Here is a 27,684-nt window from a genome sequence, read left to right as displayed (position 1 = left end):
GACATTGCATCCGCCGCCTATTAAGACGGGGTCTCAAACAAATGGCCTGGGGCCCGGCAGGATGTTATTGTATGGCCCCCTTCTTGACATCAAAATTTGACTTCTCACCCGCATGCCCTCAAATCTGGATAGAGCTCTGAGAGGCCTCAAAGCGCGGAGAGTCCTCAGGGATTTGATTGCAGCAAAGTCGGAATAACCCAGTGAGTTTGCCACCAGGCTTATCAGGGACACCTACAAGAGGAAGTGAAATATATTGTACTGGCATTCTTAGAAGGTGCAAATGTGCTGAACAAAAAAGTAGCCAAACCCTTGCATGTGAAGATACGGAGAAAAATCAATATTTCAGTTCAGAGTAAAATGACAAGAAGAAGAATTTGGACTTTCTGTGATTTTGGGACATTCCACAGTTAGGAAAAGACACAATTTAGAATTTGTTAGGTTGAGATTTGTTTTGGTTGTTGCAACGTCTTTGAGACTTCCACTCTATTCTACATCCAAAAGAGACAAAACAAAATGACATTCCGCTGTTGAATGACCCTTTGGGTGCGCTTGCTAGTCATGAAAATGGAAGGATGCCAATGAGACTGAAGATGACAAAACACAGACAAGTACATATGCATACATGTACAGAACGTGTCCATGCACACATACTCGAGTATATATGCATATAATACATATATGGATATATATCAAATAGAGTGAGTTTTATAAAGAATAATAAACAAATCAGCCAAATTTGTTACCAATTTGAGCCAATGAGTTCTTTAAAACAATTTACCACTCAGGTCCCCGGTGGTGTGAATTTCTTTATAAAAGTCTATTTACGGATGTGTTTGTCCAACATATCTAAAGAAGATACTCAAGGTTTATAGTCGAAACAGAACAAAGGTGCTATTTGTCTTATTCTCAGTGTCGGTCATGAAATAAATCAATACAAAAGCAAATATACTAGAAATCATCAAAGAAATACTTTGATCAAGCAAAAAAGTTGCCAATGTAGCAACAAATCAAACATGCTGAACAAACAGAACAGCAGTTAAAAATGTATTGAAATTGTACAATACGAATCGCCACCATTAAGAATGCTTACCGCCGGGATGTATAGGCTGAGCAGAATTGATCTTCTATAGATAAAGCTTACAGTATGTGGCACTAAAATTGTTTTGATACAAAAGCCAAAGTCCTGAAGTGTTATCAAATGACGAATTGAAGAACGATTATACATATATATATATATACATATATATATATATAGATATAATTTTTTTCTCATGGCTTTGGGTATCATAACAAATTGCAAAGTGAAAGAAAAAACATGCTCATGATGCAGATGCGAGTTTCATTCCTGGATCTCATACTCACCTGGACCTGCTAACTACAACTTACCCTAACAATAGAGCGGTCTGTAGCAATCTGTGTAACAGCAGGTAAAATCAGAGTCAGGCCGCGGGCCGCATGCCTCGGGCACTTTGATTGATGTCAAAAGATTGATTTGTTTATTTTTAAAGCCAAAAGATTCAAATGATCTTCTTCAAATGATCTTCAAATCTTTTTGGGAGAAATTTTGGGCCTAATCCTGAGGCGAGAGCAAAACATCCAGAACAGAAGCATTCTGGTAAATCGGTTTAGGCGGTAAAAATTCCCTGCAAAGTAGTCATAGTTAAAAATTTGACAATTAGCACTGTGTAAAACATTCAAATCATAATATCAATTTCAGATGCTGCTGGCTTTAACTTTAATTTGATTTGATAAACACAGCATGCTTTGTTCACTTACATCCACAATGAGAAAGTCAAGCCAGCACCAGTAATTGGTGAAATATTTCTTGAAGCCATAAGCGATCCATTTAAGGAACATCTCCAGCACAAAGATGTAGGAGAAGACCTTGTCGGAATACTCCAACATCACTTTGATGACTTTCCTCTTCTCAATGTAGATATCCTCAAATGCCTGCAGTCAAGAGACGCAAATATTACTTATTATCTTAGGGGTGTCGAACATGAACTATTGTGCAAAATACGTAGCTTCTGCAAAAAAAATATTATAGTATCAAATTCCATTTAACATGATGCTAATGTACTATATTTTGACTGCATCATCCTGGGAACTAGATTATGTTTTGTTTTAGCCTGTAGGCAACATATAAATAATTCTACATCTATATTTACAGCTAAGCTCTGAAAATATGCTTCATCATCATTTTGACGTCACATTCAGAAAAGTACAGTACAGCTTTTATCCTGTTGGCAGGAAAACAAAGGTGTCAAGATACTGTACCAGAGCTCCACTACTGAGCAGGATCATAAAAATGATGAAGGTCTCAAACCAGCTGTGTTCCACAATCTGGTAGCAGGTCTTTCTCAGTCTCCACCAGGCCTGGCCGAGACCTTGGCTGATATCGATATTGCAGCACTGGCAGTGCTTGACGCACACTGAGTGAAAAGGTGAAACCAAGAAGAACACAGACTTTGGGACTTGTCATCACGCAAAGAATAAAATAAAGCGAAGAAAAAATGTGGAACAGTGTAAGTACTCATCAGACATTAAATTCTACACCAACTTTCTGGGAAGCATTCCTCTGGCTCCATGCACTCCTCAGCCAGCTCGGATAAATTGTCCAGCTCCTCGCCAGGCTTCCTTAAATCCACCGTGCTGCCTTCCGAAAGGCTTATCTTCTCCTGCCAGGTAGGAAGTCTCAAAGTCAAAGAAAGTCTCAAAGTTTCATTCTCATTCTTAAAATAGTTTGATACCTTTGCAATCAAATGTAATCCAATTTGAGAACTGAATTTACAGAGATTAAAAAGTAATTCAGTTTTGATTTGCAAAGTCAACGTTTAAAGGACATTTTATTACTCGTCAATTGCCTGTTTCAAGATTTATAGCTATCTGGAGTGCATGTCAAATTTAACTAGAATAAAAATGATTCAATATTTTGTCATCGACTTACGTATGTCCCCAAATGAATGGAATCATACGTATGTCTCCCTTTAGTACACGTTGCCAAATATTTCGAGAAAACTTGTTGCAGTCCTGTTTGATGTCACAATTAAATAAGCTTCATTTTACAGTTAAGTAATGTACAATATGCAATCATTCCCTAGGAGAGCAGTTGAAGGATTTTCCATCCACTGTCAGGCTGAATAGCAAGTTCACCTACTACGTGCATGACCTTTCAATCTCCTTTATACTTTAATACTCTTTTGATAAGATTTGACTTTGTTGTAAAAGCAAAACATATTAAACATAATTTGTGAGGCAGAGGTCAGTCTCTATCCTATCAAAAGGTTTGACTTGATCATCCGTACCATCTCAGCAGATTATCAGAGGAATACATGGGACGATTAAATCAAGTGGATATGTACAATTGCACATCCTCTTTGTCTTTATTTTCTCCCTCGAGAGTCTAGACCAAGGGTGTCAAACTCATTTTTTTCACGGGCCGCATTGTAGTCATAACTTCTTTCCGAGGAGCCATTTTGCCACTTGCTGTCGACTGAAAATGACATCACAGTTGCCAGGTCATAACCAATCACGGCTCAGCTTCAGAACACTGGTTTTATTTTTCCTTATTACATTATTATAAATGTGCACTTTGCAGCAGCAAACATGGAAACCGGAAACAACACATCTGGATTTTCTCTACAGGACAATGGTCTCCATCATAATTCATTTTGTCTGCTTTCCAGATTAACAGATTATGGTTCAGGAGAGCATCCACATGCGCAAGGCCATCCCTGCCCTCTCTCTAGCTGTTAACCTGATCCTGTATTTTATTTCTAAATGATACTGACAACTGCGGTAGAGCATCATGAAAGTAGCATTGTGAGCATGAAGTGATTCAAATGAATGCTTAGTTTTGATGATGACAGACTTTTCCTCCATCATGCTAAAAAAGGCAACTAAGTTATGATTAAATCAAATACGAGAGTTAACTTGGAGCTCTTGTATTAGATCCAGTGATGGGCTGTCGCGGCTAGCAAAGCCTTCTCTGTTGGCCTATCACAAGCAGTGACCTACATTAACAAAATAAAGTCCGATATTTCTTCCATGAAATTGCATTAATGTATCCCCAACAATCCATTCAGTTCATTTTGTTGCATTTCTCAGCTGCATTGTATACAATGTACTATATGTTAGAATTGTCTTATTTGGTCCTATTAGATCTCAGGCTTGATGTGCTGCCATATAAATCCAAATTCCCCAGGGCCTTCAGAATCAGTTGTGCTGGCCAATGTAAAGGAAACTGCATTAGCAATCGCTAGACCTCGATGATGTAGGCATTTTTCTGTCCGCCGATTGGTCGGTGAGAGCAAACAACATTTTTACAGCCGACTCGCAAAACGCATCAGAGCTGTGAGGCAGGCATGCAAAATATTTCTAGAAATGTATAAACTCACACTATTAATGCTCATTTCTAATCTGGTGATATGGTTTGGCTCATTGTCCTTGAATGATCTTTGTTGGTGTTTAGTATGTCCGTTTTTATTGGGTATAAAGCGGGAGAAACAAATTGCTCCAAACTTACTTTCTGGTCCTCGTCCTCGGATGACTCCGATATGTCCTCGTCCTCCATAAATTCAACATCAGATTCTCCAGGTGCGATGGGAACGATAACAGTCAGGTTTGGGTTAGTCATGTAGCTGTCCTCTTCCGGTACGACGTACTTCTCTCCATAGCGTCCATAAATTCCACCATTGCATTCCAGGTGAATGGAAACCAGTTTAACGGCCTTACAGGTCTGAATGGATTTTTTCCGTCTGCATTTGAAAGTGCGGTTGAAGAGGTGGACAATGCTTGTGGCGAGCCAGGAGAGACCAGAGTGGATGCGAGCAATGGCAATCTGGATGTTATTCAAATCTCCATCCTCATCTGGAGCTGAGAGGTTGTCAGAGCTGAAAGAGCTGAGCAGCAAGGCCAGGAAGAGATTCAGTACCTGTTGACACACAAGCCGTAGGTAATCAATTCAACTCAAGCTTATCGTATTCAGTGATCATTTGGGCTTTATGGATGAGGCAGCTGTCGTTTTTTCAAATCTTAACTTGAATCTTAACATCCATCCATCTGTATCTGTATTTCAGCTGTGACACATACGGCTGGCTTTGTGTGCTTCCAGCTATTCTAAAGTCAAGTTTCCTAACATCCAACTTCCGAGTAATCTGTCTACAAGCTTAGAGAGCATCAGCCTGGAACACACACTGCACCGCAGCGGACTGTGTGTGTGTGTGTGCTTTTGTGATGTGCACAGTTGGTGCGTAAGGATCATCTTTAGCCAGTGAGAGACGGGGAGCATGAGCAGTTGATTAGTGATGAATGAGCTTTGACTTGATTGTCCTTTAAGCATCCCGGATTATCTCTCGGATAAACAGCTTTCCCACCATTTGTGTGCAGAAGACGTTTTTGTTCACGATACAAGTCAGTCACACTCTCGTCAGACGGTCTTGGCCCAAACAAGGTATTCAAGTCACCGCTATACCAACTACAACTAGTCACCCGGGATACTAAGTGCGGCTCCCGTAACGGGATCGGTATTGAGAAAATGCCGTGTACTCACCACCAAGTTGCCAATGACCATGACCAGCATGAAGACCAGGATGCAGAGAGGTTGCCCAGCTACTTCCATACAATCCCACATGGTCTCAATCCACTCGCCACACAGCACCCTGAACACAATCAGGAAGGAGTGAAAGAAGTCCTTCATGTGCCAGCGAGGAAGCTGACAGTCATGAGAGATCTTGCACACACAGTCCTGGTAGTTCTTGCCAAAGAGCTGCATGCCCACTACAGCAAAGATGAAGACGATGATGGCCAAAACCAGTGTCAGGTTTCCCAGAGCGCCGACTGAGTTGCCAATGATTTTTATTAGAGTATTGAGGGTGGGCCAAGACTTTGCCAGTTTGAAGACACGTAACTGAGAACAAGGAGGAGAAAGCGTGACGTCAGACCAAGCGAGTCCAAATCCAAGCGCGAACAACAAGCAGAAATATTGTGGTACCAGTCTGAAGGAGCGAAGAACAGAGAGGCCCTCGACATTGGAGAGCCCTAGCTCCATCAGACTAAGGCAAACAATAACGCCGTCAAAAATGTTCCATCCTTGTTGGAAGTAATAATACGGGTCCATGGCGATCAGCTTCAGGACCATCTCGGCAGTGAAGATCCCCGTGAACACCTGACGGCACATTCGAGATTGACATTGCGTCGTTACCATCAAGCAACAAAAAAATTACTTTTTTTTCATAAACGGAAGTAACAATGCCCAGCGCAGGTTGTTTGTGGGGCGAGAGGAAATGAAGAGCTGGTTGTTTGACGGAAATGACACAAGCAATACATGACCACAACCATCATCATCACTCTCGAGACCCTTATTTGTTAGACTTGTCTCAAAAACCTCACTTGAATAAAAATCCTCACCAAATTTCCCACCGATAGCATGGTGTTGAATTCCTCAGTCATCGGGTAATGTTCCAGGGCCATGAAGAGGGTGTTCAACACAATACATATGGTGATCCCGAGGTCAAGGAAAGGATCCATCACCATCAACTTGACCAACTCCTTCAATTTCAGCCACCAGTTGCAGCAGTCCCATATCAGGTACTTTCTGGCAAAGGTGTACCAACAGGGGTGGCACTTTTGTCTGGACTCCTCCAGCTCTGCAAAGAAGGACCAAAGGCAACTGTGACCACCTGTGACCAACTGCTAAGTTGGTCCTAGAAAGAATGACGTGAGGCTCTCTCACAACTAACCGTCCATGGCATCACTAAAAAAACTGACAGAGCTTAGTCCTCTTTTTCTCTGCACGGGGGGCAGCTCGGTCACTGTTGGGGACGGCTGAAGAAGAGGCCTTTGGACAGTTTCCCCTTCATTGGTGGTCTTCTGTGGGTGGGTGGGTCGGTCAAAAGCGTCAGAAGCTAACGTTTTGGAATAGCGCCGCTTAGACACTCACCGTGTCCTCCTTTATCCTCTCCATGCTGTAAGCGGGGAGGGAATTCAGGGCGTGTGGCCCCGCCGCGGCGGTGACGCCATTGTGATCTAAAGAAACGTTGAGCCGTCCGTTTACTGTGAGACTCGGGGTGAAGACTTGGGAGCAGTGGCTCCTCACACTGCCAGCCCTTCTCTTCCAGTGCGTGACGGTGGAACTGGTGCGGCTTCTGAAAGCATCCCCATGGATGCTGTACTCATCATCCGCAAAGTCAGCCTCGGAGTTGTTGCGCACCCTCAAGGAACTGAAGATGCTATTCTGGCTTCCTCTTCGCGTGCTGAGTGGGTGAGAGGAGAGTGTGGCCAGAAGCGGGTGGGCTGGCAGGGGAGACAAAGGAGGCTGGACACAGAAACATTAGGGTGGACATAAGAATCAATGACTCATTGTCTGGAATTGTGTCCAGCAATTGCTTCGTATCTGTGTGCGGCACCTTTAGCTCGTCTTCCAGGTCAAGGTTGTCTTCAGCTTCCACTGCCGTTTCTTCTGATAGCGCCCGGTGAGATCGCCTCCGTTTAGTGCTACATCGTCTCATACTTCCTATCTTTGTAAAGAATGGAGACAACTCCGGGGACAAGATGGAATCGCTCTCCTGGGCTTGCCGTTTTGCTGCCAGCTTCACAGAAAAAGTCAAATGGTGAGCACGTGCAAATCCGTGAGCGCTGTTTGCACGGGACTTACTCTTTGCTCCCGACGGAGATGCTCCATGGCCATTTGAAACTCCCTCTCCTTCTGCCAAGCCTCAGCAATGGTCGCCTGATTCTGCTCCTCATAGGCCATGGCGACAACAGCCAGGATTAAATTGACCAGGTAAAAAGAGCCCAGAAAGATAACCAGGACAAAGAACACCATGTAGGTCTTTCCAGCTGAGCGCAGAGTCTGGAAGATGGAAACATATAAATACTATGTTAGATTATGAATGAGTTTATGACTTCATATTTGATGAAGAATATTCACAGGCACACTCAAGACTTGATGACACAGTTAATATAGCAACTTTTAATTGGTTATGATTACAGAATAAATCAGAATTGCAAAATGAGATTGAACCTGGTGAAATAGTTTCTCCCAGTAGTCTTGGGTCATGAGACGGAAAAGTGCCAAAAAAGCCCATCCAAAAGTGTCAAAGCTGGTGTAGCCGTAGTTTGGATTTCTTCCAACCTTGAGGCAATCAAACCCTTCTGGACACTTCCTGCAATGGAAGCATTATCAAAGCGGAGTCGGGACCAACAAAGGCAGTGCGCAATTAAATCAAAAGCATCTGGCATAGATCCACATGGGATAGCGTGCGTGCGTGCGTGTGTGCCCGCCCGCCCGCCGGCCGCCGTCATGGACGTTTTGAGTTTCAACATTTAGCCTCGTGACCTTTGACTCGGCAGCAGAGAGTAGCAGAGTCAATGCCACTGCTATCATCATGCACCATGATTTCAACTGAGAAGGGCACTTGAAATTCCTGCCACTCCGCTGCAATCAAACGCACCAGCGTAAAAGAGATTATATGACAAGCCAAATGGATATCAAACAAACATTTTGCACTCCGTTGCCTCCATTTCTGATATTCATTGTTTAGGTCTGGCACTGAGGAGTGAGCGGGGCTGTCAGAATAATTTCATAATGACTGGGAAACAGCTGGGCAAAGAGTACTGCTAGGAGAACAGCTGGACATCTCACCAACAGGCCAGGGATGATCACTAATATGCAGCGGTGAGGACACAAGAGGCTTCATCACCACCACCACCATCCAAAAATAAATAAATAAATCAATAAATAAATCAATAAATAAACAAACAAACAAATAAATATATATATACACTTCTCATAAAAATTAAAGAATTAAAAATTAAAATGATTATTTATACACGTATACACGAGTAGTATACACACATACTACCCCCCCCACACACACACACACACACTCAATTGAATGCATATTTTTTGTGCAGACTTGGGCCTTGTGGTGTCTGTGCAGGCCTTGGCTGCGTGTGTTTGTGTCATCATACCCTATCCAAAGCTTTAATTTGGAAATCTACTCAGGGATTACTTGTTGGAATACACTCAAAAGATTAAGCATCCTCTATGTTTTACGTCCTCCATCCTGACCTGCTTAATATCTTGTCTCCACAGCCAGCCTTAGGATGTTCCATCCAAATAATTCAACCGATGATCATTTTGGTCATTAACTGACGACAGTATATTAGCTAAGGAGAAAAGAAATCTGGGGAAACTATTTAGATTTGCTTACGCTATATCGTTTTTGTGAAAAACTGTAGCTCCAGTACTCAATCTTGTTTTGCCACACAGTCTCAAAGTTAGACAGACCAAATGGAATTCCGTTAAAGGATTAAAACGGCGGCACGTGTGTCAGTGAACTCGCATCAGCACGATCAACAAGACGAGTAACTTGTAGGTAAACTGTAGAGCAGCTGGATTGCTCTGATCTTACTGACCTAAAATGATGCGGTTTCCCCTTTAATGCCCTTAAGCGTATCTGCTTTTTTCTCTGAAATGAACACAAGTCACTGAGTCAGATTTTGCTTCTTAGGAGATTAAGTGCCTGTGCTTTTTTGGAGGCTAGGTGAGTGTGTGTGAGGGTGGGGGGGTGGGGGGGATTAAAAACAACAACATTCAAGCCTGACTGATCCCCGCCCGCGGGAATAACGCGCCATGCTTTAAATAATCATTTATCGTCATATCGTCTTTATTTGCTCTCAATTGAGTTTCAAGGTCTCTGGCGTCTGATATCAAACAGTCATACAGATAAGACCATTTTTGTACATTTCTCAACATCCCTGTCAGTTAGCAAAGAGTGAGCGAACATTGCGATCCTCAAATTCAGTTTGTTCTCGACACATATTTGAGAAACTCGATCTCATTTAGCATTAAAAGCCCAGTGCGGTTCACATTTCAGTCAAACCATTTGAATTATTTGTTTTAAATCAAGTCAGGGAAATACAGTACACATGTTCAAACCATCCAGGAGAAAATGCGCCCGGACTCGTGCCTCTTTGCCTTTTCTCCAATCATAAAAAAAAACAAAACACCTTCAGTCACAGAAGGCAAGCGGCAATTGAGATTGCCACAGATGGGTATTTAGTTCACGATCTAACCCCTGAACTGGCCCTGGCATGGCTCGAGTCATCCTGTTGTGCTTGTTTCAAAAGCATTTGCAGATTTATAGGATTACTCCGTATGTAGGCTGAGTAGCAATATTTGGATGGTGTCACACATTTCCTGTGACATCCGCAGCAACGGTCCTTGACTGCAAGTAAGATCTTTCTTATCATATACAACGGCCCATACGTTCATCAAATCTATTTAGTGTGTGCCTGCAGATGCACTTATAAGAAGTCAAAGCGCAGCGCATGCCTTGAGGACATGTCTTTGATCAACCCTAACAGTATTGATCAATTCAATGATCCACTTCAACCTCATCACTGTGTGGAGCTTTTGAGATGATGAAATCTCCAAAGAAGCTGGCAACTTCATGCCTCTCGGTGCAGGGTGCCAATGGCACTCGGGTGATAATCCGCACTGCATGTCGGTCGTCTTGTGCACAGCCTCTCTCACGCTAACCCCCTCCCCGCCCTTCTGACGCGATCGCTCTTCTATACATTATGTCACGGACTTAAAATATAGAGCAACAACATCTCGCCTTTGTATCTCTGTTCCGGTTCTGTAAAGACTTATTTGCATGGAGCCCGCGGGCCCGTAAACATGACGCGCATGTGATCAAAAGCCACTCGATGGAGTTTTACCATTGTATAACGGCAAGCAAATAATTGCAACTTACCCTGCGTCGTTGCCGTAGCCACATATTAGCGCATCCTTTGCTCCTTCAATTTTGTAAAAGTTATCTAAAGGAAATGGGAACAAGAATAGCGTTGGCATGAATGTTAGTACATTACCATAAATGGATAAGTAACTACTGTATGGATTTGGACTGACCTTCACTGGTGAGAAAATCCTCCACTGAGTTCCAGGTTCTGTTGTTGCAGACGAAAGATATATTTGTACTAAAGGAGGAGTTGACACAGTGTGCGATGCTGCGAACGCACTTCTGTCGCAAAAGCCCCATGAAAAGCTGCAGGCCGATAAGGGCAAACACGCTGAGGCAAAATACGGTCAAGATCATCACATCTGCCAGCTTCTTCACAGACTGGATCAGAGCTCCTACAATGGTCTTCAGACCTGCACGGAATTGGACATATATGGCGAGTTGGCCAAACATCTGAGACACGTGAGACAGATTGGAAACGAGATGAGCATTACCTGGTATAACCGAGATGGTTTTCAGGGCTCGTAGCACTCGGAAGGTTCTTAGTGCCGAAACGTTTCCCAGGTCTATAAATTCTGTCACATATCTGCCGTTAGATGAAAAGAGCATAGAGAGAGGTTATGTTCAGTCATTGATTCAAATAATTCAGTCCCATAGTGTCATTTAAGAACTGAGTCCATGATAATGGCATTGGGACACTGTCTATACAAATAGTTTATAGTCTAAAATACATCAACAAAGATCTGCTATGTGGCCTGTGCCATAAAAGGTCCAAATATGGTCACTGATAAAAATTAGATTGTTACTTACGCCATAACAATGACGCTGAAGTCCAACCAGTTCCATGGGTCCCTCAAAAAGGTGAAAGGAACGATACAGAATCCTCGAGCAAATATCTTTATTGCTGACTCGAACGTGTAAATGGCAGTGAAAGTGTATCTGTAAAATCAATGAACCGGAATAAAAAGAGACGGCAATTTTATTCATGAATGCCACGCAGCATGGAAGTAGACTGAAATAGCAACGTTACACTTTACTGCACACTTTACTGAAACAAATTGATGAAAATACAGAAATAATCATTTTGTGCAGCAACTAAAATTGTGGCGGAATGACAAAATGTGGGAACATCCAATAAGTTTTGAATTGATTTCTGTGCTGGAATTTCATTGGTTGAAAAATTATTATATGGTTCCACAGTTTTATTTAATAGCAATTTACTAGTATGGAATTTTGATTCATGGCAAATAAATAAAAACCTCAAGGTCACTGTCATGTCCTGACTCTGGCGTATTCTTTAATCTAATCTAATTGCGTTTCCTACTATCCCACGGTGACACGACATATTAAATATTATATTATATCTACAATATATATGTTGTCTTTGTAGTGTATTCAATTGAATATAGGTTGAAAAGGATTTTCAAATCATTGTATTTTGTTTTTATTTACATTTTACACAATCCAGTTTGTACGTCTCTCCAGTTTTTGAAGCTGGCTGCTGATGGGAGTTATGTGTAGTATGTCCTAAACAGATGAGAGCTGGCTGCATTGATTCACCAAGCTCACTGACAAACAGCGGCAATTTTTTCACAAGGCAAGGGAATGGAATGTAAATGTATAGTGAGATTATCTTGAGCAGGCAAAGCTGCATGCAAAACATGCTCAAGCACACCTGCTACATCAGGCGGAGCCCCTAAAGCAATTGAACAATTTCATTCCAGATGGCAAATTGCATGTGGCATGCATCATACTGTACATACACGATTCTTCAGTTACGCCTGGGCACAGCTGTACATTAGAACATACAACATCTGAGTTTGACATTGTTTTTGTAGCGCAAGGTAAGGAAACGACGTGTAACAGTGTGAGGGACTTACTCTAGGTGCTTGGTCCATGGCGCTGGGTCAGACATAGCCATGAAAAAACAGTTGGTCAGAATGGTGAACATTATGAACAGGCTGAACAATGTGGACAACAAGTTGAGGAAAGTCAGTCGGCTGTGAAATACGGATGCAAACAAATTCAGTAATGCGCAAGCAACAATGTTCTAATCCTATGGGATGCATCTATCCATTAAGGCAAAGCAACAAACCGTAGTGTGAGCCCTTGGCATTAATACAATAAATACAGCTTAGTGAACTACATTTAGAGTTTGGAAATAAGGGATTGATATCATTTTGCCTTGCAGGCTGAGCACTTACAATGCTCAAGTCATACTTATATAATATGCATCTTTTCAAGACATGTTTTAGAATCTGATTTTGGAATATAGTGCATAAAGGGACAGATTCCCTGACACAAAGTTCCTTTTTCTGCCTGATAAATAATAGGCAGCTGTCATGATGCAAAAATCTTGCTCTTTTTTTTCCCCATATCAGAGATTAAAAAAGGGATCTCAGAGGGGATTAGGTTTGTGATGCCAGAGGACTATTACAAAGCTGTATCAAAAATGTAACTTGGGGGGGTGGAACAATCACCAACATTCACAGGACAGAATGATTAGGAATTGGCTTATTCACGGTAATAAACAGAACATTCAGCCTCATAACATTCTATATTGCCTGTTTTTCGGATAGTGTTATTTATATCAATTTACTATTCTATGTAGTACATCATTCTTAGAGTAGCCACTGTGTTGTGTCATTTTAGATACGATCATAGTTTTGAAATCAAATATTTTCCCACCACACTAAAAGGATATGAATGGACTAAAACTTTGATGGCGATCGATCTGATGAAGTGGAATGGGCTCAATATGTAAAGAGCAGACGTGGCGCTGAATCTGAAGATTGCCATCCCTTTGTTGAGTACGATAAACGTCTGGGGGGAGAAAAGACACAAATGATTATTATTATCATGTTTGTGATCTGTATGCCGTTAAAAAATAAGTTGAGTTCAATCTACCATCTAAAACATCTACCCTAAGCAACAAGAACGCATCATAACAAAAACAGAAAACCAAACAGCAACATCAATGGATCGTATAATGGCAGCAACTCCAAAGCAAACAAAGCCTGAAGCCTTTCCACAACAGATGTGGCATTTATTTAAATATTTTGTCATCTGTGGATAATCCATTAGCAGCCCGTTAATGGCTTAGATCTGCCAACAAAAGCAAGTCGAAATCCAAAATCCTTTTAGAATGAGATGCAGGCACTTTTTGATGAAACATCTGTAAAATACTTCCCAGAGAAAGTTCATGACTTGTTACTTGTTATTATTATTATGACTAATTCTACATTCATTATCTGCATGATACCATACATTCCCGGAAGTTGATAGACCTTATTTGTAAAACTGATTGTACTCTGGGAAAACATGACATGGGGGAAAAAAAAAAAGGTTCATTTTTTGTCATTCCATGGCTTTCTAAATATACTGCGGTTCATATCGGGGGCCGAGTGGCAATTGGGAAATACAGAACAACTCCCAAACAGCCAGTCTAGTTCGGGTTGATCTGGTCATGTTTCTTTCTTGTTGGTTTTAATAATTCCTCTACAATCTTCTCACTTACGTACGCCAATGCCCTCGAACTTTAAGAAGTTGACTTTTTTTGTTCTTCCAGAAGCCAACTCAAAATCTTTAGACAGTGTGGATATTGATGCAACATAAATGATCAATTAGCAACATTTTTGGACGTCAACGGACATCATTAGACTCTCGTTAGATTTGACTACAAAAATGAAAAGATCTAAATTGGCTGCTGTACTCACCCTCTTGTTCTTGAAATAAAAGGGGTCAATGTCTTCCAGTGGCACCCCAACAAGTTCTGAAGGGATGTCCCCGAAGATGCGCGGCAGCTGCTTGCCTGCCTCCAGGTCGACCCTGGGTTTGGATGAGTCCACGTTCTTGTGGGCCTCTTTGCAAACCTTGGCATTCTTGACCTGCTCCTCTGCAATCCGCTGCTCCAAGGCAGCCAAGGAATCACGAGTAAACAGCCGCAAGCCATCAGGACCCGTTGGTAACAGCATGGCTGCCATCTTTTCATCCTGATTCTTCTGTACTAGAATTTACTTACAGCTAAAGATGGAAAGGAGGCAGTCAAATGAGAAGAGAGTACAAGAGCTGAAATAATATTCGAAAGATGACATGTTAAAAAACAAACTCTCAAAAAAATGGTGTTTTTGATACAAATAATGCTTTGGGTATATTATATTGCTAAAGTCTACCTATAGTTTTGTCCCTGTATGTTTTTTTTGTACTGATCTTGAAACTTTGTTATAAATATTTGATCAGCAGTGGAATCCAGCTGTCATCGGTACTCACCCGAATTTACCAAACTGGACTTAGCATCAAGAGTAGGATGAGATTAAACTCTTGATAAAATCTCATACAAAGTATTTGATGGATTTTCAGGAAAGCTGGCATGGATATCTGTGCTCATACAATGTAATACAATATCATTATTTCTGCAACAGCAACTCTGTCGCAAAACGTAATCTGTAAATGGAAGATATTCTGCTTTGGATCACAATACTGTAGATTTGTTTGCTATTTATTAGCAGCATTTTTTGAGGGCTGGAGGGTCTCAGCGGTCAAATGTGACAGGTCAATGGCAAGTTCAGTATCGGAAAAGCAGTGGAAGATGAAAATGTTTGCGACAGTGGGAAACGAGGGAATTGAGCAAAACCAAAACAGCAGAACAATGGCATGAAATGGCCCAAATGGAGTGCAACTAAAAGGACAGCTCCAGGATGGGAAAGGGATGCGCGGGACATGGAATGCTTAGAGGGAGGACACAGGGACAAGCAGCCACCACCACTTCCTACTTCTAATATAAATAGCAACACTTTTCCATCACTCTCTGTCCTGAAATGCATTGATCCCTTCATACATCAGCCAGACGCTAGTGTATCTGCTTTCTCTTGAGCTGCTTATTTTGGCCCAGGTTGATCTCAGATCAGCATCGCTCACGTTGAATCCAGTGCTTTCACATTTCCTATCCTGATAAATAGGTCAAGTTCCACTTGTAGCATCACATCGACGATTAACGGGTTCAAACTTTGTCATGTGTAAATTCTTGCATGTGACTGTGTCCTCTATGGAATGTCATTTGTTATATACTACATTCTGAAACGGCACCATAGGATATTACATTAAAAAGCAAAGGGAGGCTATTTGTCAAGGCGAACTGATTCAAATTGCATGCCAGCTTATATGTGGGTGATAAAGTATTAAACATCACGGGGCGAAACATGAACGAAATTAAATTCCCATATCGGACAGCTGTGTTATGCTCATCATCATTCCAAATAATCATGATAATTGGATTCAAAGTCGAGCCAAACCCTTGACGCTTGCACAAACATACATTCCTGTTAAGTAGCATTCTGCACTTTTTTTAGAAAACCCCCCCAAAAACAAATGATGATACGGTTGGGTTTTATATTCATTGATTTTGTATTTAAGTATTTGCTTCTATCAAATGATCTCCTGTTTAATAAAGATACATCATAATATTTTACAGCGGAATAATTGCAAAGGACTTCAAAGTCGTGAGATGATACAGAGCCGCTTGCAAGACATATTTATCATCTCGTTTGATTCATCCGAAAATCCGTACTTTGCTTTTTAGTAGTGGCTTCTTTTTGTTTCCTAGTTTACAGATCACAAAAGTATTTCTTATTTTTTTACTTTTGTTCCCTTACAAAATTCCTTTGGTCGAACGATCCAACCTCATCATGTTCTTACTTTTTGTTCAGGAAATAATAGTTAAATAGAAAAAGAAAATAATGTTTTATAAGCGCTCAAGGGGCTTGTGGTATATACTATATCTGTTTACAGAGTTGGACTACTTATTCGGATGATTGTGCGTAAGCGTGTGTGCCAGTCGTGCTTGTACACATTTTATTTTTTGTTTTGTTACTGTGATTTTAAACTAGAAAGCATTTGCTGTCCTGCAATACATTTAAAAAGCGCATTCGGATCAAAATGATATCATTGTGGCTAACTCTTGAGCAGAACTTGCATTCAAATTGATGATCCCGCTCAAATGTACACATCCTTCTGACTATACCAACCGATGACCTACTTCTTCATCAAAAACCTTTCAATGTAATTGCAGTATGTGCTTACAGAGAGTAAAGACCTGCATAATCATCACGAGTCACAAGAACAGAAAGACAAATAGTTGAAAGACCAACATGAGTACATTATGAACAAAGCAAGCTCAAGACCAGTCTTGATCGAGTTATCACTGAGGCAATACGTAAGAACATGGCCCATGCCATGAAACATGGTGCACACTAGTCACAGTAGGCTGCATCATCACACGCTCCCGAACAACAATTTACTCATCAAATTAAAACTAAATTTGAAAATATATAAATTAATTGATTCATTAAGTAATTTACCACGATTAGGAATCAGGTTATAAATGCATATCGCTAATAGCCTATGTACATGTTAATAAAAAAGTACATTTTGCTGTGTATTCCCTGAAAGAAAGTAATAATGTGTTTATTATTATTATTACTATTATTGTAAATGACATTTTACACAGTCACAATGAAAGTAGACAAAGGGAACGAATCAGCATTTTACTTACCAATGAAACTCTGAGATTTAAAGCATCATTTACAGAGTCAAATTGTGACGTTTTCAGAAGAGGCATCAGCCAAACCCTCCGTGAAAAATCCATCATTTCTTTTTTTTTAACGGCTTATTCCGCTTCATGCCGACCAAAACTCCAGAAAACAGGACAGAGGAGTGCGTGTGCAATCCACGGGTTGGCGGTCAAAAGTAACTTCTACACTGCCAACGTACTAATCACCTTATGATGGACATATTGAAGCCGGCCGGCCTCGTGCGTAATGCCCATGTTTTCAATTCCCCTTCCAGTCTACTGCTACTTCCAAAGAAGTCATCACAGAAGTTTGTCTTTCCACACGGCGCGGTGAGGATGCGCCACTGTATGATGCATTTGAACGTGGGAGGAAGGGAGGAGGGATGCTGCTGGACACACAGGATTATTGCATCTATAGGCAGGGTCGCCGTCAAGTCATAGGCTGCGATTCAAGGTCCATCATAAGAACTGACAGCGGAAGGGGCCTAGAATACACACATTGCACTCTCCGGCATTCACTTGGGAGCCTCATTTGTTGCCCTGTTGTGTCAGACTCAGATCCACACTCAGACAGCCAAATGCGTTGAGGGTGGGTGACTGAGCAAAACCGATCGACAAGCGTCAATACGGATTGCACCATGATTATTTTCAGAGCTGCCCTAGGGCGTCCTCTAGTGGACAATGCAGGCATCTATCAGGGGCGTCCAAACCTTTTTTCAATGAGGGCCACATGCATAAATATATATGTGGTATAGAAGAGAACGAACCGAAAGGTAGGAAATATCAATAATTTATCTGAATGGGTCGTGTATTTCTAAACCAAATGAAGCAACTTTTGCATGTTTTTAGAATTGAACTCGTTGTTTACATAAAATACCGGGTGGGCAGCGTGAATGGGCGGAGTGGTCAACATATTCTTCTTACCCATAGACCTCTGCGGCACGTGTTTTCTTTTTGTGTCCCGGATGTAACATCACATGAATTGACTGTCAACATGCAAGATGGCCACGCATCACAGGCAAAATGCTGCTGGGCGGAGAAAAGTACAGGTAAATTCGAGTAGTTGTTTGATCTACAAGCCCTTGGCCGCAGCTATTGCATGGCGGTCATTTTAAACGAGTCTTTCGCGGATAATAGACTACCATTAATAAGAATTATTTAAGAGCATCGTTACTGTTAGGACTCTTCAAAGTCGAGCCGGCTAATTTAGCTAGCTTAGCTTAGTGTAGAGCATTTTGTGCTATCGTCGGCGTCAAAAAGGCACTTTAGCCTGCATTTTCCCCATCAAGTACGTGTCGGATGTCTGCACATCACACTACCGCTCTTGCCAACTCTTTTCCGTGATGTCTCAGCTGCATTACTTTCGTTATTTTCAATAGCTTTGCGTCACTCTTGGTGGGCTCGGTCTAATTGCTGGGAGAATGGTAGTAGGTGGCTCGATGTACATTAAGTGTCTCCCATCGATATGATTATTAAGTGAAAGTATGCAACGGAACCTCAATCGGTATCGGTTCGTACATGATGATTTGCGCTTATTCCTCATCGTACAAGACGTTCCAATACGCCGCAATTCCCCCTTGCATACGACCGGAGCGGTAGGGATACAAATTGTAACGTCAAAACATTTAGAGCATCTTCAAGAGAAGTGTCGTGGGAATCAGAGGTCACGGCCCTAGCAGCCTGACCTCAGCGCTTACCTGAGCCCCCCCTTCCGCTTCAGGTATCCTACGTCATTAGAGATGAGGTGGAGAAGTACAACAGAAATGGGGTGAATGCTCTTCAACTTGACCCTGCGTTAAACCGACTCTTCACAGCTGGAAGAGACTCAATCATCCGTATATGGAGTGTTTACCAGCATAAGGTATTGATTGTCATTATGCTGTGTCATGCATGACTATGCCAAACTCCAGATGAAGGTGTGCATTCATTTGTCCTGTCATTGTAGCAGGACCCGTATATTGCTTCAATGGAGCATCATACAGACTGGGTCAATGACATAGTTCTTTGTTGCAATGGGAAAACATGTAAGTTGATCATCAACGTCTTAATACTTTGGACTTCAAGAAGCTAAATTTACAAGTGCCGGATATGGACTGATCCGGTGATCACATGTTTTCAGTGATATCGGCTTCCTCGGATACAACAGTCAAGGTGTGGAATGCACATAAAGGGTTCTGTATGTCGACGTTACGAACACACAAAGACTATGTGAAAGCCTTAGCCTATGCTAAGGACAAGGAGCTGGTGGCATCTGCAGGGCTTGACCGGCAGATATTTCTCTGGGATGTCAATACTCTTACAGCACTCACTGCTTCCAACAACACTGTAACAAGTAAGTTGCGTTATCGCTGTCCCGTTTTGATGCCTGTTACCGTTTGGTTAGTGCGTTGTAACTTCAACTAACATTGTACATTTTTTTCGTATAAAACAGCTTCGTCACTCAGCGGGAACAAGGATTCTATCTACAGTCTGGCTATGAACCAGATGGGCACAGTGATCGTGTCTGGATCCACAGAAAAGGTGAGGTTTCCCTTACCTCTTTCACACCAATTGTCGAATGATCTTAATGCCTTGCTGTTTCCCAGGTGCTGAGAGTGTGGGATCCACGAACATGCGCAAAACTGATGAAGCTGAAAGGTCACACAGATAACGTTAAGTCGCTGCTGTTGAATCGGGATGGTACTCAAGTGAGTTCCCCTGTTAAAAATTATAGCTCAGATTTTTTTGTTTTTCTAGGGCTGATATTGATTTCGCAAACAGTATGAATTTTCATTGAAAGAGAAAATATTGGTGAAGAAAAGCAAACTAACTCTTCAGCGTGTTTATTGAATAACTTTTCAAATTTACAAAATGTTCTAACTTTTCTTTTGTCCTTTTTTTTTTTCCCTTCCCAATTGATTCATAATTTTGAAACGTTTCATTTTTTTTTACTATTCTGCTTTGCCGCCCTGCAGTGCCTGTCCGGCAGTTCAGATGGCACAATTCGTCTGTGGTCCCTGGGTCAGCAGCGATGCATTGCCACGTACCGTGTGCACGACGAAGGCGTTTGGGCCCTGCAGGTCAATGAGGCTTTTACGCATGTCTATTCTGGAGGTCGAGACAAGAAGATTTATTGTACTGACCTGCGCAACCCAGACATCCGTGTTCTCATTTGTGAAGAGAAGGCCCCGGTGCTGAAAGTAAGAATACACTCAAATAAGAATAATAGTTAGTAGTGTCCCGCAACAAAACAATAAATGCATCATCTATTGTTTGTTTTGATATTAAAAAAAAAAAAAAGACCCAATGATGCAAACTTATGCTCAGCATTGTATTAAAATACACTAAACTTATGAGAACATTTCAAAGTACGCCTTGGCGTTTGCATTCTCCAAATAAGAGTCACAGCGTGATCACTTCAAGCTTGTTATGACTGCACTTAATGTGTAACTCCAAAATTAGACTTGCAAAAGTATGAAAAAAAACTAAGTAGCACAGAACTCCCCAATGTTCATAAGAGTGGTTGTAAGCTACTAACGAGTATTGGAAATGTGCATAAAAAGTTAACCGCACGTCATAAAAAGCCCTCCACATAATTAATTTCTAAATTCAATTGGCGCATTCTTTGATGCGTCAGGCCATTTGAGAAAAATTGTGCATGGTCTCAAAGGTGACCTGATGTAGAATTAGATTCAATTCAATTTGTCACTGCAGTATAGGAACAGAACTGTTGTAAATCTTGTATCTGCACTGCACTTGCATTCAAACTTAGCCCTCTATTTCCCTCGCACAGATGGAACTGGACAGATCTGCCGACCCACCTCCTGCTATCTGGGTCTCCACCACCAAGTCATCTGTTAATAAATGGGTAGGCATGCATAATGCAAGGCCCTACCTATGAACAGAAAGACTCGACAATACAGTGTAGTTAAATTCATGTCAACTTGTTTTGGGCGCTAAGAAATATTCTGTGTTTGTCATACGGAGACATTTTTGAATAATGCGGTTGTTCATTTTGCACGCTATGGTACAGTGTCGCTTTGCTGAATATGCCCATCTCCACAGTCTCTCAAGGGAATGCACAACTTCCGATCATCAGGGGAGTACGATAACGACTGCAGCACCCCTTTAATGCCACTGTGCACACAGTCCGAGCAAGTCATCAAAGGTAAACCTGTTTATGTCAGTCACACTACCTCAGCCTCTTTTTCCCAGTTCAATGTGGAAACGTCTCAATTGCCTTTGCAGGAGGGGCAAGTATCATACAGTGTCACATTCTGAATGACAAGAGGCACATACTTACCAAAGACACCAACAACAACGTGGCTTTCTGGGATGTCTTGAAGGTAAAAATGACAGCAGTAGAGTATGCTCAACAAAACCATCCTCAAATCAGTCAATGGAGCCCTTGCGTGATCTTCAGGCTTGCAAGGGGGAAGACCTGGGCAAAGTGGAGTTTGATGAGGAGATCAAGAAGCGCTTCAAGATGGTTTATGTGCCAAACTGGTTCTCAGTTGATTTGAAAACTGGGGTGAGTCGCATTCTTCTAAGTGGAAACTCGTCTCACTATGATGCCACACAAACAGTACAATATTATACATTGAATGGCAGTCCTCCAAACATACCCTTCACCAAAAGTACAAATGTCTCCAAAAATGAAACGCCAACTCACCCATAATTAATGTGTCCCGAAGCATCAGTTGAGAATCAGCGCTCTAAGGCAATGGTCTAAAAACGGCATCTCCTCTCCTCTCCTCTCCTCTCCTCTCCTCTCCTCTCCGCTGTGCTGCTGAACAGATGCTCACCATCACACTGGACGAAAGTGACTGCTTCGCTGCCTGGGTGTCTGCCAAGGATGCAGGTTTCTCAAGCTCTGACGGATCTGACCCAAAATGTAGGAAACCTGCTAAGATCATTTTTGCTACACTCATTGCAAACTGAATGACTTACCTTATTCTTTTGTCTCTGCAGTAAACTTGGGTGGATTGCTGCTTCAGGCTCTGCTGGAGTTCTGGCCCAGAACTCGCATCAATTCTGTCGATGAGGAAGAGAATGAAGTGAACCATGGTGAGACAGTCTGACAACATCGACGGTCCACATTTGACGTACACTTTCTTTGCTTTTTACGTCCCAAATGCTCGGTTGCTTTTGGTATTATTTTGCATTGAAGTGGCTCGGTAGATTGACCGAATGACGCGATGTGTTGAATAAACATGTCTACAGTGAATGGAGAGCAGGAGAATCGTATCCAGAAAGGAAACGGATACTTTCAGGTGCCGCCACATACGCCGGTCATCTTCGGGGAAGCAGGCGGCAGAACTCTTTTCAGGTAACGTTGTGTATCTCGCAAGTGTCGTAAGGTACCGAGAAATGATTTTAAAAGTACTTCAAAAGTTGGATAACGAGTGCAGACAGCGTAAAAAGGAGCACACTTCATTGGTGGTGTGATTGCGCTGCAGGTTGCTTTGTCGAGATTCAGGCGGAGAGACCGAGTCGATGCTGCTGAACGAGACCGTTCCTCAATGGGTCATTGACATCACGGTAGATGTGAGTCGTACGCGCATCTTCACTTTTTTCGCCTGGAAAGTCATTGACATTTGTTTGATTTTTAAATACATGCAATTGTTCCTTCAATTATTTGACAATAAAAACAGAAACTGGTTGGACTGGATTGCCTTGTTCAGAGAGCTCTTACCTGTCAACGTGTCACATTAACAGAATATGAATTCAACAGAAGTGCAAATTGAAGAAGTTCAATAGTTCATGCAATAGGTTTGTCTATACTTTGTTTTTAACAGCGTTCCACTTGCATGTTTTCCTTTTTCTTTTTACCAGAAAAATATGCCCAAATTCAACAAAATCCCATTCTACCTCCAGCCTCATTCATCGTCTGGTGCAAAAACTCTGAAGAAGTTAGTTGTTCCTTATTGCCACTTTTTCTTACTTCACAAAGGCGTTGTCCTCATTGAATCCATTTGCCCCTTGGTGCAACACAGGGACCGTCTTTCAGCCAGTGACATGCTGCAGGTGAGGAAGGTGATGGAACACGTGTACGAGAAGATCATCAATCTGGACAACGAGTCTCAGACCACCAGTTCCTCTGCCAACGATAAGCCCGGGGAGCAAGAAAAGGAGGAGGACATGGCCATGCTAGCTGAGGAGAAGATAGAACTCATGTGTCAAGAGCAGGTACATTTGAATGACCCGTCCTTATCCTTTTAGGACATCGTCATGCGGAGAACATCTAACACATTTCTCATTTCCTATATTGAAGAACAATTTTAACGGCAATAGAACGACGAGTTAGTATTATTTATGGTGGTACTTGGTGTCAAAACCTTTAGAAGTATTGCCCTAAAACCTGTTCTCCCTCTCTTCCCCTCACAAGGTTCTGGATCCTAACATGGACCTGCGAACAGTTAAACATTTTATCTGGAAAAGTGGCGGGGACTTGACGCTTCACTATAGGCAGAAGTCCACGTGAAAGTTAGATTTGGAAGAGCAAAAACTTTTTTTTTTTTTTTTTCTTTTTTGTCATTTGCCAATCGCCACTCATCCAACATGTAGTATCCTGAAGTCCGTTCAGTTTGTGCTATCCACATGTGTCATAGGGAACATACCAGGCTGGAGCAGCCAAGAGACAAGATGGATTGTTTTTTTTTTTGTTTTTTTTTAATACGGTTTGAAGACTGAACTCAATTTTACTCTGCAGGACTAAAACCTTTTTGTTTTTTATTTTACATCTTTGACTGCTATGTTTATTATAAACTGCTGTACATGTTTGTTTGAGTGAATGCGTGTGTGTATACGCACGTGCGCAGAATGTTATAGTACATTCCAGACCTGTCCTTGTTCTACAAACACTCCACGGTGTCAACAGTTTCTCCGTTTCGGAACGCCCACCCACGCTTTCTGGAAGCGTCAAGTCGCCCATCCTCACTCGAACGTAACCTCCAGGTGTAATTGCAAGAAAGCTTGAACATCATCACACTTGTCTTTGTCTCTTTTAGCTGTTCTCGGTGAGCGGAATGTTTTCATGTTAACCTTGTGTAAAATATTTTGGATTTAAATGAGGTTTTGCAGGGAGGCGGTTGGAGGACATCATCAATTCTGTTGTACAGTTTACTTAATACCAACTGTTATTTTTTCAATTCTTTAGAGCACATTCATGGCTGTAATTTAACATTTAACAAATGGCATTTGTTGTATCCACTACAACCTGGAAATTGCAGTTTACTCTTTAAAGAATGTTTGTAGTTGTCTAAATCATCTTAGAAATTTGAAATTATATATACACATATAAATATTAAATCTCACTATATGCTTGGGCAATCAGCAATGACCTTGGTCAAAGTGAGAGCTGTTCCTATTGTATAGTTTATTTAAATAGCGCAATGAAATATAGTATATGATTTGTCTTTACCAAAACACACAAAGCGGTAAAAACATTTTTGGTATCGCCAAGCAGAACAGACCTTTTTATTGTATGTAAACTTGGAAGATATTCATTTAGCCACAAAGACCAACGTGAACATGTCAAGTGAGGTCTTGTTGGCCAAATCAGAATGGTTACCCCAATTAGGTGATGAACTGTAACACTACATTACATTGTTGTAATCATTTGTGAAATATTTATACAGGGTTCCGACAAAATGATCTGACGCATTTGTAGGATTAATAAAATGCAAATAAATTAAAGAAATAAAACTTATAATGCCGTTTTGTTTCGTGTTCGAATAATGTTATTTTGGTCTTACCGCTGCCGCATTTTCTGGAGTTCTGGCGGTGCGAGGTCGGCCGGTCGATTTTCGTTTCAATGCTGATCCGCTGGCTCTGAAGTTAGGAAGCCATAATGATGGTGTTTCGACCAGGTACGGGATCATGTCTACTAAGTCTGAAGCGCAAACGGAACGCTCGTTGTGTTGCTGTTACAAAACATTTCCACAATGCGTTGCTCACCAGTCCAATTCATGTTAGCAACTGAAACAAAAACAAATATCATTATTCGGAAGTGAAACGGAACAAAACAAAATGGCATTATATGTACTTTTTGAAAATAAAAAAAAAAACTAAACTTTTTGGTTTAATGTATGTGGAATTTATTAAACCTACAGATGTGTCAGATCATTTTGCTGGACCCTGTATTTTAGGCTTCCAAAGAAATAAATTTGAATGGTTTAACAATGACACATTGGGGATCATGCAAGGATGTGTTTTGACATTTTGTGTGGCAGTTTGAAACATGAATAAGGGTCTATGTTTGTTTCCATACTTTATATATACACTTCATTGATACAATATCTGCAAAAATACTTAAGCAACTGTTTAGACACCCCCTCCCAGAAATACAAACAAAAAACATGACTCAACAGCACCATGACTATAAAGACATCTACAAACGTTACCTATATTCTATTGCTTTGTTCATCAAGTAAAGTTGTCTATTGTTGCATAGATCACTACACTGCAGTTGGTGGCCTCAAGCCGACGAGGTGACTACAACTAGCTTCACCAATTGTAAAACAAGAGCCTGGGTTAAAACGTGTTAAAAATGAGCTCTTAAAAAGCCACAAGTGAACTACATCAACAGCACAAGCTGCTTAATAAATATAATTATTCCAAAAGTCAGCCTGTCATTTCATCAAGTATTGTTTTGCACTGTTGTGATGGATTTGATGGGATTTCTGTCTTTGAAAGTGTCAACTACAACATTTAGGATGTCAGAATCCATTTTTGGAAAAATATTACAAAAACCAGCAGTAACTTATTGATCTCACATACATGAACAACGAACAGATTATTGTACCTTTTTGGATCAATCCCTCTGCCTTGCACAAAGCCTAAATTTGCGGAGCTCTTTCAAACTATAGGTCATTGCAAAGAAAACATTGAAAATAACAAAGCCGAGATCTACGACATTCAAACGATTTTTTTCAAATATTGACTCATTTTGCATTTTATGCTTGCAACAGAAAAAATAAAAAACCTGGGACAGGGCCATGTTTACAAAACTGTTACATGACCTTTTCTATCTTCATTGAAAGTGGAATTTGTACTTACAATGCTCAACATGACCCCCCCCCCCCATTTCTCAGTGAATAGTACAGAAATTTTCAAAAATTTGACGATCGGACTAAGTAGTTGAATTCCTGTGTTTTTTAAATGTTTGATTTGGCCCAGTTTGACAATATGTCATATCCAGTGTTCTAGTACATTCTTATTTCACGAATTAATTAGGCATAAGTACTAAGATTGACGAAATTGCCTCATGTGTCACCGACCAAATTGGCTAGTAAGGGTTTAGCAGCATCCGCTCAAATTAATTTTAAAATCGCATGTGTTACATTTATTTATAATTCATCATTTGTATATAGTTTGCCGTAGAAAAATTTGATTTGTTTTCTAACAGTTCTGTTACATGTCTACTCAATGATGAGGACTGTACAGAGTTATAATGCCAGTCTTTAAAAACAAAAATGAAAGTGATTGTCACTGGCTTTTTTTTTTTTTGCTTTGTGCTCGCTCCAGTGCGGTCTCAGTCATACTTGCGGTTAATTCTCAGTGTCCCCGTGCTCACATTGATGAACGCGAGTCTCATCTTTGGACTGATCTTCAGTTTCCTGAGTGGGTGAGTCATCTATTTGGGACTCACCTGGGAGCACATCAGTAGCAGGTGGACAGGGATGTTGTTCATCGTCTGGGTCCAGTGAGTCTGCGCAGGGAGACAGCGCTCCGAGCGGTGGACTGTGGCTATGACTGGACTCGCAGAAGGTGTCACCAATGTGAGTGGACTTGAGGTACGATGGCTCTTCCGCTGAAACGCCGAAATCAGATGCGAGATTCACGGAGGTGGGGGGATTTTGCTCGTGGTGGGTGATCTCTTTGAAACAATGCATTTCACTTCCATCCAGTGCCTCTGCAGAACAAGAAATGAAATAGTATAAGTCTCAGTTACATACATAAGTTTAGTAATTATAGTACCGTAATTTCCGGACTACAAGCCGCTACTTTTTGCTCAAGTTTTGAACCCTGTGGCTTGTCGTCCGGTGCGGCGTATCTATGGATTTTTCGTGATTTTTGTGATGACTTGATCACTTGTAAACTCGTAAAAAGGCTGTGGACCGCTGTTGTGCGCCATCGCTTTGCTGGGCGGAGGGATATGTGACACGGTCACTGGGGAGAAGAGCGGTGTGTTGATCGCATGTCCATCCGCCAGGCAAATAGTGCCGTATAATTGAGACAAAGGAGACAGAACAAGATCAAGGCGGACATTACTGAGGAAAGGAAGCTTTTATGTATACACAAAGCCTCATTATGGGGGACAAAAGAAATGCATTTGATGCCGCTTTTACCTTAAAGGCAGTCGATTTGGCTCTTAACATAGGACCT

At 41.4% G+C, this 27,684-nt stretch overlaps 3 protein-coding genes across 4 annotated transcripts in view; 1 reads left to right on the top strand and 2 right to left on the bottom strand.

Annotated features, from left to right (window-relative positions):
- Positions 1 to 23,893, bottom strand: part of LOC148387879 (sodium channel protein type 2 subunit alpha-like) — a 27,564-nt gene extending 3,671 nt beyond the window's left edge. The window contains exons 1-27 of the mRNA XM_088397402.1: positions 23,240 to 23,893; positions 22,246 to 22,329; positions 21,968 to 22,177; positions 21,599 to 21,736; positions 20,439 to 20,489; positions 18,241 to 20,369; positions 14,465 to 14,771; positions 13,454 to 13,571; positions 12,629 to 12,719; positions 11,559 to 11,687; positions 11,243 to 11,334; positions 10,919 to 11,161; positions 10,764 to 10,827; positions 8,024 to 8,165; positions 7,655 to 7,852; positions 7,407 to 7,589; positions 6,941 to 7,315; positions 6,741 to 6,870; positions 6,409 to 6,647; positions 5,993 to 6,166; positions 5,552 to 5,908; positions 4,526 to 4,933; positions 2,561 to 2,678; positions 2,278 to 2,432; positions 1,777 to 1,950; positions 1,387 to 1,413; positions 109 to 231 (exon numbers count right to left, since the gene is read on the bottom strand). Of these exons, the coding sequence (XP_088253528.1) occupies positions 109 to 231; positions 1,387 to 1,413; positions 1,777 to 1,950; positions 2,278 to 2,432; positions 2,561 to 2,678; positions 4,526 to 4,933; positions 5,552 to 5,908; positions 5,993 to 6,166; positions 6,409 to 6,647; positions 6,741 to 6,870; positions 6,941 to 7,315; positions 7,407 to 7,589; positions 7,655 to 7,852; positions 8,024 to 8,165; positions 10,764 to 10,827; positions 10,919 to 11,161; positions 11,243 to 11,334; positions 11,559 to 11,687; positions 12,629 to 12,719; positions 13,454 to 13,571; positions 14,465 to 14,731 (3,807 nt within the window). The 5' untranslated portion in view covers positions 14,732 to 14,771; positions 18,241 to 20,369; positions 20,439 to 20,489; ... (2 more) ...; positions 22,246 to 22,329; positions 23,240 to 23,893. The remainder of the gene's footprint in view (positions 1 to 108; positions 232 to 1,386; positions 1,414 to 1,776; positions 1,951 to 2,277; positions 2,433 to 2,560; positions 2,679 to 4,525; positions 4,934 to 5,551; positions 5,909 to 5,992; positions 6,167 to 6,408; positions 6,648 to 6,740; positions 6,871 to 6,940; positions 7,316 to 7,406; positions 7,590 to 7,654; positions 7,853 to 8,023; positions 8,166 to 10,763; positions 10,828 to 10,918; positions 11,162 to 11,242; positions 11,335 to 11,558; positions 11,688 to 12,628; positions 12,720 to 13,453; positions 13,572 to 14,464; positions 14,772 to 18,240; positions 20,370 to 20,438; positions 20,490 to 21,598; positions 21,737 to 21,967; positions 22,178 to 22,245; positions 22,330 to 23,239) is intronic.
- Positions 18,221 to 25,923, top strand: LOC148387878 (WD repeat-containing protein 48). 2 transcript variants are annotated; one of them, XM_088397397.1, is made up of 18 exons: positions 18,221 to 18,365; positions 19,037 to 19,177; positions 19,265 to 19,340; positions 19,436 to 19,648; positions 19,748 to 19,836; positions 19,902 to 20,003; positions 20,271 to 20,495; positions 21,089 to 21,163; positions 21,361 to 21,463; positions 21,544 to 21,641; positions 21,719 to 21,826; positions 22,093 to 22,189; positions 22,267 to 22,362; positions 22,519 to 22,624; positions 22,755 to 22,842; positions 23,131 to 23,207; positions 23,292 to 23,484; positions 23,684 to 25,923. In XM_088397397.1, exons 1-18 carry the CDS (start codon positions 18,318 to 18,320, stop codon positions 23,777 to 23,779), a joined length of 2,031 nt encoding a protein of 676 aa, XP_088253523.1. In that variant the 5' UTR covers positions 18,221 to 18,317; the 3' UTR covers positions 23,780 to 25,923. The 2 variants fall into 2 exon arrangements, with proteins under 2 accessions (XP_088253523.1, XP_088253522.1); XM_088397396.1 differs by having other exon boundaries at positions 19,262 to 19,340.
- Positions 25,555 to 27,684, bottom strand: part of LOC148387877 (Golgi reassembly-stacking protein 1-like) — a 4,334-nt gene continuing 2,204 nt past the window's right edge. Inside the window, exon 9 of the mRNA XM_088397401.1 lies at positions 25,555 to 27,211. Coding sequence (XP_088253527.1) covers positions 26,847 to 27,211 — 365 coding nt within the window. The 3' untranslated portion in view covers positions 25,555 to 26,846. The remainder of the gene's footprint in view (positions 27,212 to 27,684) is intronic.

The sequence above is a fragment of the Syngnathus floridae genome, chromosome 14 (assembly GCF_059516105.1).
Source record: "Syngnathus floridae isolate MCC-2025c chromosome 14, RoL_Sflo_1.0, whole genome shotgun sequence".
Classification (NCBI taxonomy): Eukaryota; Metazoa; Chordata; class Actinopteri; order Syngnathiformes; family Syngnathidae; genus Syngnathus; species Syngnathus floridae.
Note: the sequence above shows the minus strand (reverse complement) of the source record. Positions and strands in the feature narration are given on the sequence as shown.